This window comes from Gekko japonicus, unplaced genomic scaffold (assembly GCF_001447785.1).
Source record: "Gekko japonicus isolate JY-2015 unplaced genomic scaffold, Gekko_japonicus_V1.1 scaffold4364, whole genome shotgun sequence".
Taxonomy (NCBI): Eukaryota; Metazoa; Chordata; class Lepidosauria; order Squamata; family Gekkonidae; genus Gekko; species Gekko japonicus.
This window is the reverse complement of record NW_015169920.1, coordinates 36707-51317: the sequence shown is the minus strand read 5'-3', so window position 1 is coordinate 51317 and position 14611 is coordinate 36707. Positions and strand designations below refer to the sequence as shown.

General features: G+C 49.3%; 2 protein-coding genes across 2 annotated transcripts in view; both read right to left on the bottom strand.

Moving 5' to 3' along the window:
* The window catches only part of METTL17 (methyltransferase like 17), a 28202-nt gene extending 24628 nt beyond the window's left edge, over positions 1–3574 (bottom strand). The window contains exon 1 of the mRNA XM_015417526.1: positions 3507–3574. Coding sequence (XP_015273012.1) covers positions 3507–3569 — 63 coding nt within the window. The 5' untranslated portion in view covers positions 3570–3574. The remainder of the gene's footprint in view (positions 1–3506) is intronic.
* A 5683-nt stretch (positions 3575–9257) lies between these two features.
* On the bottom strand, positions 9258–9704 carry LOC107115760 (angiogenin-like). The gene has a single exon (XM_015417525.1). The coding sequence runs from the start codon at positions 9702–9704 to the stop codon at positions 9258–9260; it is 447 nt and encodes a 148-aa protein (XP_015273011.1).
* Positions 9705–14611: the final 4907 nt, after the last annotated feature.

Below are 14611 nucleotides of genomic sequence, written 5' to 3'. Positions count from 1 at the left end.
CCAGTCGCCCCTTAGTGACCAACAAGACTTTGGGGGGGGGGGAGATAAGCTTTTGAGAGTCAAAGCTCCTGTTGTCAGACAGCATCTGACGAAAGGAGATTTGACTCCTGAAAGATTATACCCTGGAAATCTTGTTGATCATTAAGGGGTCACTGGACTCGAACTTGGCTCTTTCACATGAAATCACATGAAGCTGCCTTATACTGAATCAGACCACTGGTCCATCAAAGTCAGTGTTGTCTACTCAGGCCCCGGTCACACGGCAAAGTTGCCGTGGGAGAGGCACGGATGGTGGGCGGATTATCTGGGTGCGCTCACACCCAAACATCTGGGAAGTGGAGCGCACCGGTGGCTTACCGCCGACAATGCGCCTTAAAAAACTAGTACCTCCAAGGTACTAGTAAACGTTTGCCACGGGCTGCCTCCAGACACCCGTGGTGTGATCGCGCCAGCGCGCAGCATGCCCCTCCGGTCCCTCGTTTACCCGCCGGTGCCGAGGGGAGGACCCGTGGTGTGCCGCCGGCCCGTCTGATCGCGTAATCACGCATCAAACTGCGCTGGGGCAATTAGCCACGCCCCCCGCGATATCCGGCCTGTGTGCTTGGGGCCTCAGACTGGCAGCAGCTCTCCAAGGACTCAGGCACAAGTCTTTCACATCACCTACAGCCAAATCTTTTCTCTGGAGATGCCGGGATTCAAACCTGGGACCTTCTGCATACCAAGCAGATGCTCTACCACTGAAGCACAGCCCCTCCCTTTTAGGCATATTAAGTCAAAATATAATGCTGGGAATAGCAACTTGGCTGTTCTGGAGTGTAAAATGCATACTGAGCATTCAGAAACCCTTCTCTCTAATCCTAGATGTGCATCAGTCAGTTATAATTTATCTGAGGGTGGGAGAAAAGTGGTCTGCACAGTCAAAGGCACCCTTGTTCACCATGTATTTACTACCTTCAAACCTGAAAAACAACGTTTTTAAAAAGGTGGGGAAAGCATGTTAAACTTAGAGGACTAATGTAAGATGGAGGATGATTGGGTAGCAGCCAGGGCCACAATAAATTCTGAGAGTTTTCCTGGCAAAATGCAACAGGCTAAAGGTCAACAGGAGCAGATTTTCCATTCCTCAATGTCTGTGCCAGGAACAGCTGTGTCTGTTGAAATTAAAGGCATCTGTACCGAAAAAAAGTGGTAGCTTTTCCCATTATTGGCTAACACAGCATGAGAAAGAATGAAGACACAACTGTTCACTGGGGTGGGTTGGTATAGATAGAATTGTTAGGCACATAGGGGAACAAAGCCTGCCGAGGGGAAATCAGCATGGCTTCTGCAAAGGGAAGTCTGGCCTCGCCAACCTTTTGGAGTTCTTTGAGAAAGTGAACAAGCATGTAGACAACGGTGACCCGGTAGACAGTATATACCTGGACTTTCAAAAGGCTTTTGACAAGGCACTTCACCAAAGACTCCTGAGTATATTTAACAGTTGTGGGATAAGAGGGCAGATTCTCTTACGGATTAAAAACCAGTTAAATCACAGGAAACAAAGAGTAGGAATAAATGGACAGTTCTCGCAATGGAAAGAAGCAGCTAGGTCCCACCAGGATCGGTATTGGGGTAGGCACCATCTAATTTATTTATAAACCATCTGGAAGTAACTATGGGTGAGCCACGTTTGCAGGATGGTAAAAACCAAGGCTGACTGTGAAGAGCTCCAAGAGGACCTCCACAAACTGGGTGAGTGGGTGACTATGTGGCACATGAAGTTCAATGTTGGTAAGTATAAGGTGATACATATTGGGACAAAAAATCCCAACTCCAAGTATAGGCTACTGGGGTCTGAACTCGCTGAGACAGAGAAGGAAAAAGCTTTTGGAATCATAGTGGATAGCTCAATGGAAGTGTCAACCCAGTGTGCTGCAGCGATGAAAAAGGCAAACTTGATGCTAGGCATTATTAGGAAAGGGACCGAAAATAAAACAGACAATATTGTAATGCCCCGTATAAATCTATGGTGCAGCCTCATTTTGAATACTGTGTACAGTTCTGGTCACCGTATCTCCTAAAGGACACTGCAGAGCTGGAAAAAGTACAGAAGAGGGCAACACAGATAACTGGTTGGAGTACCTTCCTTATGAGGAAAGGCTGAAGAGTCTGAGACTTTTCAACTCAGAAAAGAGACGATTAAGGAAGGACATGATAGAGAGGCTTATAAAATTATATATGGGGTGGAGAAAGTTGACAAAGAAATTTTTTGCCCTCTCCCAAAATACTAGAATTTGAGGAGTCCAATGAAGCTGATGGGCAGGAGGTTAACGATGGACAAAAGGAAATACTACTTTACACAGAGAGTGATTAAAATGTGGAATTTGCTGCCAGAGGATGTACTGATGCCACAGGAATAAACAGCTTTAAAAGGGGATTCGATACAGTCATGGAGAATAAGTCTATCAATGGCTACTAGCCATGGTGACTGAGGGGAACCTCTGAATCCCAGAATCAGGAGGCAACATCAGTGGAAGGCCTCGGCCTCTATGCCCTGTTACTGGCCCTCCAGAGGAACTGGTTGGCCACTGTGTGAGACAGCATGCCGGCCTAGATGGCTCATTGGTCTGATCCAACAGGGCTCTTCTTATATTCCTATGGTATGTAACAAAAACAAAGCAGCCCACAGCTGCAGTCACACACACTAAATAATTCACTCTGAATCCACTTTCAGTGCACTTTCCAACTAGATTTTACAGTCTGAACGGGCAAAACCCAATTGGAAATTGCATTGAAAAGTACATTATTTAGTGTGCGTGACTGCAGCCCAAGTGTCTCTCCCGGATGTCCGCAAAAGGTAGCTCTCCTTTCCCACCAACACAAGGCATGCTGCACCTCCTCCAACTCTTATGCAGTCGCCCTAACCAATGTTCCCTCTAAACTCTAAGTCTCGTGAGCAAAAATGCTACTTTGTGAACTACTGGCGTTAAAGTGGTGAGCGAGCGATTTGGCTGCTGCCTAAATTAGTTTGCTCTGGAGCCCTCCTTCCTGAGCAAAGACAAAAATGTGTGAGCCGGAGGCTAAAAAACTGTGAACTGGCTCACAGCTTAGAGGGAACACCGGTCCTAACCGTTTTAATGCAACGGCTGGTTTTCGCAAAGAGTTCTGAATGCGAAATAAAACAAGGTGCAAATATTTTTAAGGTGAATCAGTACAAACCCACGGTGACTCAGGGCCTCCTTTTGCACCAGAGTCTCCCCACACGAGCACGCTGCATCTCCTTATGGCTACATATCGAAGCCTGGTACCAAGCCGTTTCGCATTTTACCCCCTCCGGCCTCCGTACCTCGTGTCGGTCCCAGTTCCAGCCCCGAACTCCTTTAAGAACCGAGTTAGTTACCACGCTTTACTTACCAGGGAATACGTCTAGAAAGGAAATTGGAATACGCAAACCTATTCCATGATGGATAAGGCACGCTACGGGGGATGAACGACGGCGAGGAGGGAGGAGGAAAACCAAAGCTTACCCGCCACGAGACGTCGGGAAGAGCCGTTCTCCAAGCTCCCCGCAAATGCCGCAGGGTCGCCATTTTCGGAAAGGGATTGACGGAGGCTGCGCAGAGACAAGGGCTCACGTGACCTTCCGCTCAGCGCCTCGCGCCCGCCATCTTGAGGAGGGATTTCATCCTGCCTCCCCAAGGCGGAGACTCTCGCTTGCCTTCAGTGTGGGCCAATCGCCGGGAAAGGCCGTCGGAACGTTCTCATCGCTCCACCAATCGAAAGCGGTTATGCAAAATAAGGCGGTTGAAGGGAAGATGGGAGGGAGAGAACTCTACGATGTCGTTACGTATTTGCAGACGCAAAGGCAATAGAGGCTTGTTGCGCAGTCGCACGGTCGAGTCCGACCACCACCCCGACTCTTCGCGACCTCATGGACCAGATCACGCCAGGCCTTACGGTCTTCCGCTGTCCTCTGAAGTTTGCTCAATTTCATGTTCGTTGCATCTATGACATTGTCTAACCGTCTCATCCTTTGCCGTCCCCGTCTTCTTTGACCTCAATAGAGGGTAAAGGTAAAGGTTCCCTTGCTCGAAAGCCAGTCGAATCCGACTCTAGGGTTGCGGAGCTTATCTCCGTTTCCAAGCCGAAGAGCCAGCGCTGTCCGAAGACGTTTCCGTGGTCATGTGGCCGGCATGACTAAACACCAAGGCGCACGGAACGCTGTTCCCTTCCCACTGATACCTATTTATCTACTTGCAATTTCTTGCTTTCGAACTGCTAGGTTGTGGCAGGAGCTGGAACTAGAGACGGGAGCTCACTCCATCATGCGGCACCCGGGTCTCGAACTGCTGAACTACTGACCTTCCACAGCCTGCAGTTCAGCGTCTTAACCACTTGAGCCACCGCAACTCCTCAATAGAGGGTAACAGAGAGGAGAAGAGAGCAAGTGGCAAGTGCTGATCCGTTTTCCAGCTTTGTCCTATTGACAGACACAGATGGAGATATTTGGTTATGTGTCTGAGGTAGTGTGTTTTTGCAGGCAAAAATTTATACCTTGAATAAAACTCTACTGGTCTTAAAAGATGCCACTGGACTCGAACTTGTTCTGCTGCTTCAGACCGGCTACCCACCTGAATCTTCCTCTTGCTTGGAAGTGTGTTCCCTCGGTAGATCGGAGGAGGCAAAAGAAAGCTCCGCCCACGTATTATTATTTTTAAAAATCTCCTTTGTTCCGCTTTAGGTCTGCATGGGTACAGCCCATCTGTACCACTGATCTGCTGTCTCTCCTCTAACAAATTTTGGGGCTCTTATTTTGTTCGTTTTGTTGTTATTTTGGGCTTTTTTTTTTTTGAAGTAGCAATTAAATGAGGGGGTTTGCAAACCACCATCACCCCAAGTTTAGCAGAGAAGAGAGAGAGAAGAGATTGTTGTCATGGTTAGGAGCGCGGACTCTAATCTGGGAGGACCGGGTTTGAGTCCCCACTCCTCCACAGGCAGCTGCTGGTGTGACCTTGGGTCCATCACAGGTTCTGTGAGAGCTGTTCTTTCAAGGGCAGTTCTCCAAAGAGCTCTCTCAGCCCCACCTACCAATCTCCTCTCTCTTCTCTGCTAAACTTGGGGAGGGGGATAGAAAGCCCCCTCATATTATTGCTACTTCAAAATAAACAAAGCTTCCATTGTTCACTCTCCCAGTCCCAGTGAGAAACTCAGTCAGTCAATCAATCAATCAAATTTCTTAGTTTGGCGGGCTGTTGTGCTCGGGTAACAGTGGGCAGCCATAGCACCTGTTAAAAGGTGTAGGCCGACACTGTGGGTGAGCCATGCTGAATCTTCTCTGTTTTAAGTGGCCTTAAATCCATGGGTTGGGGGACCCTCGGGTGGACTGCAAACCCCGGCTTGATGTGCCATGTTTCGATCCTTGTGGGAAACATTTGTCGCCCACACCAAGTCTCTCCTCGCTGGCCTGCTGTGGTGACTAGTTACAAGAATGGGCACAGTAATAAGACCAATGAAAAAAGAAAAAAGAACTGTGACAATTTAGTGCTTGGCACTATATTCATAAATCATAATATACAATAACAGAAAATAAGTAATATATATATAGTGAATGTAGACGGTGGTCTCCGGAATGGTGTGCCGTTTCGACAATGATCTTCTGAACAAGGATGTGTACATAAACTGTCTTTCAACAATTCACTTCTCTTGGTGGCATATTGAAAATATACTGTTGATTCACTTCGTCATAAAGCTATGCTCACAGCTATGTTCTTCAATGGGCAATTATAGTTCTTCAATGGGCGATCATTGTACCAAGCGCTAAATTGTCACAGTTCTTTTTTCACTGCTGTGGTGACTGCCAGCCTTCCGGTGGGAGCAGTATAATCTGAGCTCCAGACTACACAGATCCGTTCCCCTGGAGAAAATGACTGTGCTGAAGGGTGGGTGTGTTAGAATTATATCCCACTGAGGTCCCTCTCCAAATCCCCACCCTCTCCAGGCTCCACTTCCAAAATCTCCAGGAATTTCCCAACTTGGAGGTGGCGACATAAGGAGATGGTGAAATCACAGAGGATTCCTGTTTAGCGCAGGCAGGCTTCAAATCCCCTGGTTTCTCATCTTCCTAGGGATGCCAGCCTCCAGGTGGGGCCTGGGGATCCCCCAAAATTGCAGCTTCTCTCCAGACTACAGAGATCAGTTACCCTGGAGAAAATGGATGCTTTGGAGGGTGGGGTCTATGGCATTGTGCCCCACTGAAGTCCCTGTCCTCTCCAGGCTCCATCCCCAAATCTCCAGGAGTTTCCCAACCTGGATCTGGCAACCCTACACCCCCATCCCCCTGCTGGTGACCAGGAGGGACCTGGAAACCCTACATCTTCCCGTCATTCAGGAGGGTGCTGTCATGTGACCTGCTGGCCAAATGCTTGCAGCCAGGGCTTTTTTTGTGGAAAAAGCCCAGCAGGACCTCATTAGCATAATAGGCTACACCCAGCAGCAGAAACATATTAACATATTAGGCCACACCCCTGACAGCACAGCTCATTGGCATTATAGGCCACACCCCCATGTTACCAGAAGTGTGGTCATCCAGCCACACCCACCTTTTGCTTCTTATTCTGTTTACCTTGTTTGTTGTCAAAGTCCAGGGCCTGTTTTTGTAGCAGGAACTCCTTTGCATATTAGGCCACACCCCCTAATGTAGCCAATCCTAATGAGTTCCTGGTGTTGGGTGTGGCCTATTATGCTAATGAGTTCCTGCTGGGCGTGGCCAACTTGGGAGCCAGCCGGAACTCCGTTCCTGTGCGTCCCTGCCCAAAAATAGCCTTGCTTGTAGCACCATGTTGGACAGAAAGTGGTAAGGGTGCTTCCACTCCAGTGTGGGAAGGAGCTGATGGGGGGGGGGAGGCGTGGCTCAGTAATAAAAGGGCCGAGGCTTCATTTCTGGCATCTCCAGTTCAAGGATCTGACAGCAGGTGATATGAAAGCGGCCTGAGTAGTGGATGTTACTGACTTTGGTGGACCGATGGTCTGATTCGTGGGTTCAGTTGCTGAAGAGAGTGATGCAGGAAATCTAAGCATCCCGATTGTCAAGGCCAGGTGTCTCATCGGCACACACACACACACCAATTCTTAAAAGCACAGTACTCGCCCACAGTTCCTGAAATCCAGAACCGGAATGATAAACACACGGCTTCTCCGATTCGGCTAAACGTTTAGGAAGAACCTCCTGACGGCTAGGGCGGTTCCTCGGTGGAGCAGGCTTCCTCGGGAGGTGGTGGGCTCGCCTTCCTTGGAGGTTCGCAAACAGAGGCTAGATGGCCAACTGACAGCAATGTGGATTCTGTGAACTTGGGCAGATCGTGAGAGGGAGGGCAGGAAGGGTTGCACCCATGCTTGTGGCCCCTTTTTACATGCCCAGGGAAATGCTGATCACCACTTTGGGGTCAGGAAGCAATTTTTCTCCAGGCCAGTTTGGCCAGGGATCCTGGTGGGTTGTGGGGGATTTTGGTCATCTCATGGTCCTGGAACAGCAGTCACTAGGTGTGTGGGGGCCGCAATGTTCCCTCTAAGCTGTGTAATCTTGTGAGCAAAAATTCTACTTTGTGAGCTACTGGCATTAAAGTTGTGAGCAAGTGATTTGGCCACTGCATAAATTAGTTTGTTCTGGAGCCATTCTTCCTGAGCTAAGAGAAAAATGTGTGAGCTGGAAGCTAAAAAACTGTGACCTAGCTCACACTAACTCAGCTTAGAGGGAATAGTGGTGGGGGGATGTATTTGTGAAGTTACCACATTGTACAGGGGGTTGGACTAGATGACCCTGGAGATCCCTTCCTACTCTATGATTCTCTGCATATATCTACTTTGGAGGGTGACTAAAAAAAAATGTTCCTGTAACCATAGAAGAGACAGAACTTGAAATCCTGCAGCTACATACTGTATGTGTGTGAAATGTATCCAAACAGATTTGTTATAACTGTATAGCTCGAAAGTTCATATTCCCCAAAATCATGTTGGTCTCTACGGTGCTACTAGATCTGAATCTAGCTATTTTTATTGCACATCGACGCAGCCACCCCCTGAAATGATCTACGGCTCCCAAGGCAGAATGTCTAGTGTGGATTATGCAGTTTTCATTGCCTCAGGTTGGTTTGGATCCCTCCCCTCAGTTGATATCAGTGTCTAGAGGCAAAATTGAGAGTATCCTGGGAAGAAGAGGAGTGACTCTACATATGACTGCTGTGAGAGCCTTTATGTGAAGAACTTTATTCCTGCACAAACACTGTCCTGCACACAGTAAATACATCACACCCAAACATTCTTGGTTCAGTCAGTTACACAATGATCTTTTGTTTTACAGTCGATTACCAAGAGGCACATGGGTAATGTAGAGAAGGAGAAAGGGAGGAAGAAACAGAGCGCCGGTGCGGTGTACTGGTCAGAGTGTCAGACTAGAATTTGGAAAGACCCAGGTTCAAATCCCTACTTTGCCGTGAAGCTCAATGGTTGACGTTGGACTGGTCACTATCAGCCTCACCTACCTCACAGGGTTGTGGTGAGGATAAAGTGAGGAAGGGCTAGCCATGTACACCTTCTTGGAGGAGGTGTAGGGAGATACAAAGATACAAGATAAGCCGCAAGGTGTGGCAAGCCCTGCGTGTGGGCCACAACTCGGTATGTAAGTTTTTTTAAAAATTGAAAGTGGTGAATTTAGAATGCATCCGCTCGAGTTCGAAAGCAAGCCCAGATGATTTTGAATGCCAGACTTCAGAGAGAAACGCAGATGAGGATTTTGGAAGCCCTTCCGACCTTGAGGAACAGCAAGTTAAGAATACAGTCGCCAACTCTGGGTCGGTTCATTCCTGAAGCTTTCGGAGGCGGAGCCTTGAGAAGGTGGGGTTTGGAGAGGGGAGGAGCCTCAGTGAGGTCAAGTGTCGTAGAGTCCATCCTCCAAAACAGCCATTTTCTCCAGGGGAACTGAGCTCTGTTGTCTGGAGAGGAGCTGTAATTCTGGGAGATCTCGAGGCCCCGCCTGGAGGTTGGCAACGCAGGACTTGAATGGTTTTGCCCGGAGATATTGGGGGAAGGGTCCAGATTGAAGCCACACCGGCACACTGGGAACACAGGGAGCATTGCCCTCAACCTTCATACGATGCAACAGAGAAACGCTCTTCTGAGTAGCCTGTCTGCCCAAAGACACCTTTATTTCAGGGGAAGGGTTGCATCCGTGCCGAGGCCAGCCAGTGTCCTCCGAGCATTCACTCCGAGAGGCCGCCCAGTGTTCATCCACTCATGGTGAGGACTTCGTCTAGTTGCACGGGCAGTCTGTTCTCATCGCAGCTAAGGACCAGGCGCCTGGTGCTGAAGGCGGCGTAATAGACGCACTGCCGGGACCTGGTCATCACCCCCAGCCTGCAGATGGTGATGGGGTAGTACGTCCTGCTCTGACGCTTCCCAGTGCCGTGGTAGGGGTACCCGCCGGCCCCGCACACGTCCTGGAGTTGCACCTCGGAGGCGTGGATGAAAATGTTGAACGGCTTGCAGGATTGGAAGACGCTCCTGTAATTCATCAGGACTGCGCAGTATTCGGCGTTCTCGATTTTCGTCTTGGGGTTGTCGTGGTGCTGGCTTAAGAACGTCTGGTACCTCTCGTTGTAGTAGGCGGTGGTGCCCACGCACAGGTAGGTCACGGCGGCTAGGAAAAGGGGCGTCCCCTTCCAGGTCCACATGGCCACCTGAAATTCAAGGAAGGGACGGTGACCTCGGTCCCACCTCCCAGCAAACAACTGATAGCCAAAAGAGGGTGGCGGAGAGGCCCAGCAACCCTCTAAGTACCATTTTCAGTACTTCGATTTTCATTATTGTTTTCCGGGCTGGCACCCAGAGGCCGGGCAGCTGCCCGGGCCCAGTTCTCCTGGCAGTGTGCAGTGCCACTGACTATGACCCGCTTGCTTGCAAGCACACTGCCTCCAGATGCAGTGCCCAGCATCATCAGGAGACGGGCACGTGGGCATCGCAGGCCTCTGTGAGCAATGCTCCCTCTAAGCTGTGGAGTCTTGTGAGCAGAAATTCTACTTTGTGAGCTACTGGCATTAAAGTTGTGAGCGAGCAAATTGGCTACAGCATAAATTAGTTTGCTCTAGAGCCATCCTTCCTGAGCAAAGACAAAAATTAGTGAGCCAGAGGCTAAAAAACTGTGAGCTAGCTCACACTAACTCAGCTTAGAGGGAACACTGTCTGTGAGTGTTGCAGCTAAGAGGATTTATGAAGGGGTGGGGAAAGGGTGAACAGGCATGTGAGTCCGTGGATAGGAAGGAAGAAGAGACTGGATGGATACCCCGCTCTTCACTGCCCGAAGAAGTCTCAGAGCGGCTTACAATCCCTTTCCCTTCCCCTCCCCACGACGCCCTGTGAGGTAGGTAGGGGCTGAGAGAGCTCTTTCGAGGACTGCTCCTGAGGGAACAGCTCTGAAAGAGCTTGGGACTGACCCAAGGTCACACCAGCAGCTGCATGTGGAGAAGCGGGGAATCGAATCTCCCAGATTACAGTCCACGCTCCTAACCACTACACCAAACTAACTCTCATCTGGGACGCCTGATGGTAGCCAGGGGAGGGAAGGAGGCTGTGGCCACTCTGCCCCCCCCCCCAAAAAAAACCTGGAACTGGCCCTAATTGGATGTGGAGTGGTATGATATGGCCTCATCTTGTCAGATCTCAGAAGGTAAGCAAGGTCAGTACTTGGAGGGGAGACCACCAAGGAAGGCTCTGCAGAGGGTGGCAAATGCTAGCCCCCCCCCCAGTTCTCACTGTTCGACGGCATCATATGAGAAGATATTGGTTTTATACCCCGCCCTTCACTCGAAGTCTCAGAGCGGCTTACAAACTCCTTTCCCTTCCCTTCCCCTCCCCACAACAGACACCCTGTGAGGTAGGTGGGGCTGAGAGGGCCCTTTCAAGAACAGCTCTGACAGAACTAGGGCTTGCCCAAGGTCATCCAGCAGCTGCAAGTGGAGGCGTGGGGGATCAAACCCGGTTCTCCCAGATTAGAGTCCGCACACTTAACCACTATGCCAAACTAGCAACTTCACAGCATGTATGTACATACATATCGAAAACTACGAATATTGACTACTGGCTTTCCCGTAGATCTCTGCATTATTCAAAGCTGATGGGGGAACTGAATGGACAGAGCATCAAACCATCACAGTCAAATGGTCCAAATTCCAATTTGAGCCTAAGAAAAAAAAAATTAGCATCACTGCCTGGTTTTACCTGAATCTGGTGCTGGATGCAGTTGTCCAAGTACGGTGGCAAATTTGGTCCAGGAAGTGTTAGAGCATCAAGTTTCCTCCCAGTATATATATACAGAGGGCTTGGGAGTATCCTAGCCAAATTGAATAGGCTGTGGAGATGACAGGAACAAAAAGGCCCGACTACACCTAGAACAGAACACTCGTCCACCTGAGATTGCAACCTGTTTTTTCCTGGCAGGGACCTCAACTGCTGTGCGACAGGGGCAACTTTGTTCTTTCTCCGTCCTGTCCAGGGAGCGGGCCAAGGTAGCCGTCATTCACACATTACAGCTTATACAGGCAGGTTGACAAGAACTGTCACAGCTCGTTAGAAGACATCTGAGAGACTTTGACAACGTGAGCGCATCGATTAGAGCCCAAAGAGCGTGCTCGTCCTTTTCAGTAGGCATTCAACCTCCAACATCAGTGCCAAACTATTTATCTGAGATAGTTCTTCCAAAGTATAGAAGGGCATTCATGCCAGTGCGCCTGAATACCTTCAGCTGCAATGCCAGGAAGATCTGATGGGATTTCATACTCGGATCGACTCGGAGAGTTGAAATTTTAGAATTTTAAATTCCGATTGATTGTATATATTTGATATGGTAAAACCCAATGGCTACGCACAATAAACTATGACTGACTGACTGACTATTCACGTCGACTGTAACTGCGGCGGCAATAAAATCAACTCTGTGGGTCATGTGCTGCATGACTGCTCCAAATTTTCAGCTCCAACTGATCTCCCCTTTCTTTAATCTGGACTCCCTCTCTTCTGGTGAAATCATCTGGTGAAATCATCACAGAGACAAACAAACTACCCGGCGTGTGGCAAAATTCCTGCCTGCCTGCTGTTGCCAAATCACACGACAACTTTTGCCGTTAGCAGCTTCTAAGTTCTTCCATGTTTTCCTGTGGGATGAGGTTTATGGTGGGAGGAGGGCTTGCTGTTCGTGACTCTGGTTGCAAAAACAGTAAAGACAGGCAGAGTCCGAGATCTCCCAAGCCAGTCTTAACACTTGGAATTCACTGCCACAGGAAGTGGTGGCGGCTATAAGCATGGACGGCTTCAAAAGGGAATTAGATAAGCATATGGAGCAGAGGTCCATCAGTGGCTATTAGCCACAAGGTATAGATGGGGACTCTGGGGCAAGTGATGCTCTGTCTTCTTGGTGCTTGGGGGGGTCAACAGTGGGAGGGCTTCTAATGTCCTGGCCCCACTGGTGGACCTCCTGATGGCACCTGGTATTTCCGGCCACTGTGTGACACAGAGTGTTGGACTGGATGGGCCTTTGGCCTGATCCAACATTGGCTTCTCTTATGTTCTTATGTTCTTGAGGCTCTTCTCAGTTCCCGTGCACACAGTGCCTGATTTGGATGGCAACTATGGTACATGTAGAGAGGGGCTTTTAGCCTTCCCCGATGTGCCATTTTCCTGGCCTGAATGCTGCCCTGGTGCAGATGTCCACAGGTAGGGTTGCCAACTTCCAGGTGAGGTTTGTCGATACCCTGGACTTACGTCTGGTCTCCAGACTGCAGAGATCAGTTCCCCTGGAGAAAAATGGCTGCTTTTGCATCATAGCCCACTGAGCACCCTCTCTTCCACACACACTTCCCCAAACTCCACCCCCAAATCTCCAGGTTTCCTAATGTGGAGTTGGCAACCCTGCCCACAGGCATAACATGGGTGTCCTCAGCAGGGCTTTTTTTGTAGAAAAAGCCCAGCAGGAACTCATTAGCATAATAGGCCATACCCAACAGCAGGAACTCATTCGCATATTAGGCCACACCCCTGACAGCACAGCTCATTCGCATATTAGGCCACACCCCCATGTTACCAGAAGTGTGGTCATCCAGCCACACCCACCTTTTGCTTCTTATTCTCTTTACCTTGCTTGTTGTCAAAACCCAGGGCTTTTTGCATGTTAGGCCAACCCCCCCTAATTGTAGCCAATCCAGATGAGTTTCTGCTCTTGGGTGTGGCCTATTATGCTAATGAGTTCCTGCTGGGCGTGGCCAACTTGGGAGCCAGCCGGAAGTCCGTTCCTGTGCGTTCCTGCCCAAAAATAGCCCTGGTCCTCAGTAGGCCAAATAGTATACCTTTGGGATTGCTGCAGGCTGAGAAGGTGCCACAGGAGGAGAGGCCAAACCCCCTTTCCCACCCATGCCACCTTTTGCCACCTGGCATCACAATACAGGCAAAAGTATCGACATGTGCCACATGATTATAGGGATGTCACCTTTCGCCCTGTTAAGGCTTTTGTGCCTTAGGCCACTGAGAGCCAGTGTGGTATAGTGATTAAGAGGGTTGGACTAGTATCCGGGGGACCTTGGGCCAATCATGCTCTCCCAACCTGACCTACCTCACAAGGTTGTTGTGAGGATGAGATGGAGGAAAGGGGAGTGGTGTAAGCCACTTCGAATCCCCTTCGGGGAGAACGGCCTAGAAAGGGTTTCCTTCTACCAGCAGCCACTGAGGGAAAAGTGAGTCCCACAGAGGAGCCAAGCAGGAGAGGTGTCTTCGTTGGGAGAGACAGCCGTTTGCCAGTAATTCTGACAGGGAACAGTGGCTGAGGTGGGAGTGGGCGGGGAAGCGGAGCAGACCTAGCACCCAGCCAATGGCATGCAAGTACTCTTGAGTGGTGGCTGACAGGCCAATGGCTGATGGAGCATATTGCACAGCCAATGGGAGAACTGGAAAGTGCCACCCCACTACTCATTTATATATAAGGAGAGAGGAGAGATACTATGGAAACAGAAAAGAATGGTTCCATAGTGAAGCCGCTAGGCACAGAATAAAAGTACAAATGAGGCCTCCAAAGATGCAATCACATGCCAAATGATGTTTCACTGATAATAATTTCTGGTTCAGAAAATGCCTTCCAGTGAGTGTTTAGTTCAAGCCAAAGTGTTCACAGCCAAGGTGTCCTTTAGCAAAGAGCAGTGTGTTCTGTCTCCTCCCTGGTGGGGGACTTTGGGGGATGTTCCTGGAGGGGAAGGAGGTCCCTCCACATGATGACATCATTCAGAAGGAGCCAGCTTGCAAGAACCATTTAAAGGGAGCCTTCCCTTTAAATAGTTTTTGCAAGCAATGTTCCCTCTAAGCTGTGGAGTCTTGTGAGCAAAAACTCGACTTTGCGAGCGACTGGCATTCAAGGTCCCATTTACTCCAGAGATATTGTTATTGAATATATTTCCAAAATACTTTGATAAAGCAGATAGGTATTTGACTGTTTATTTGTCAACAGCGGCAAGGATTTTCTATGCTAAATATTGGAAAACAATGGAGACACCAACGAAACAAGAATATGTGAATAAGCTGTTTGAAACGGCTGAGAATGATA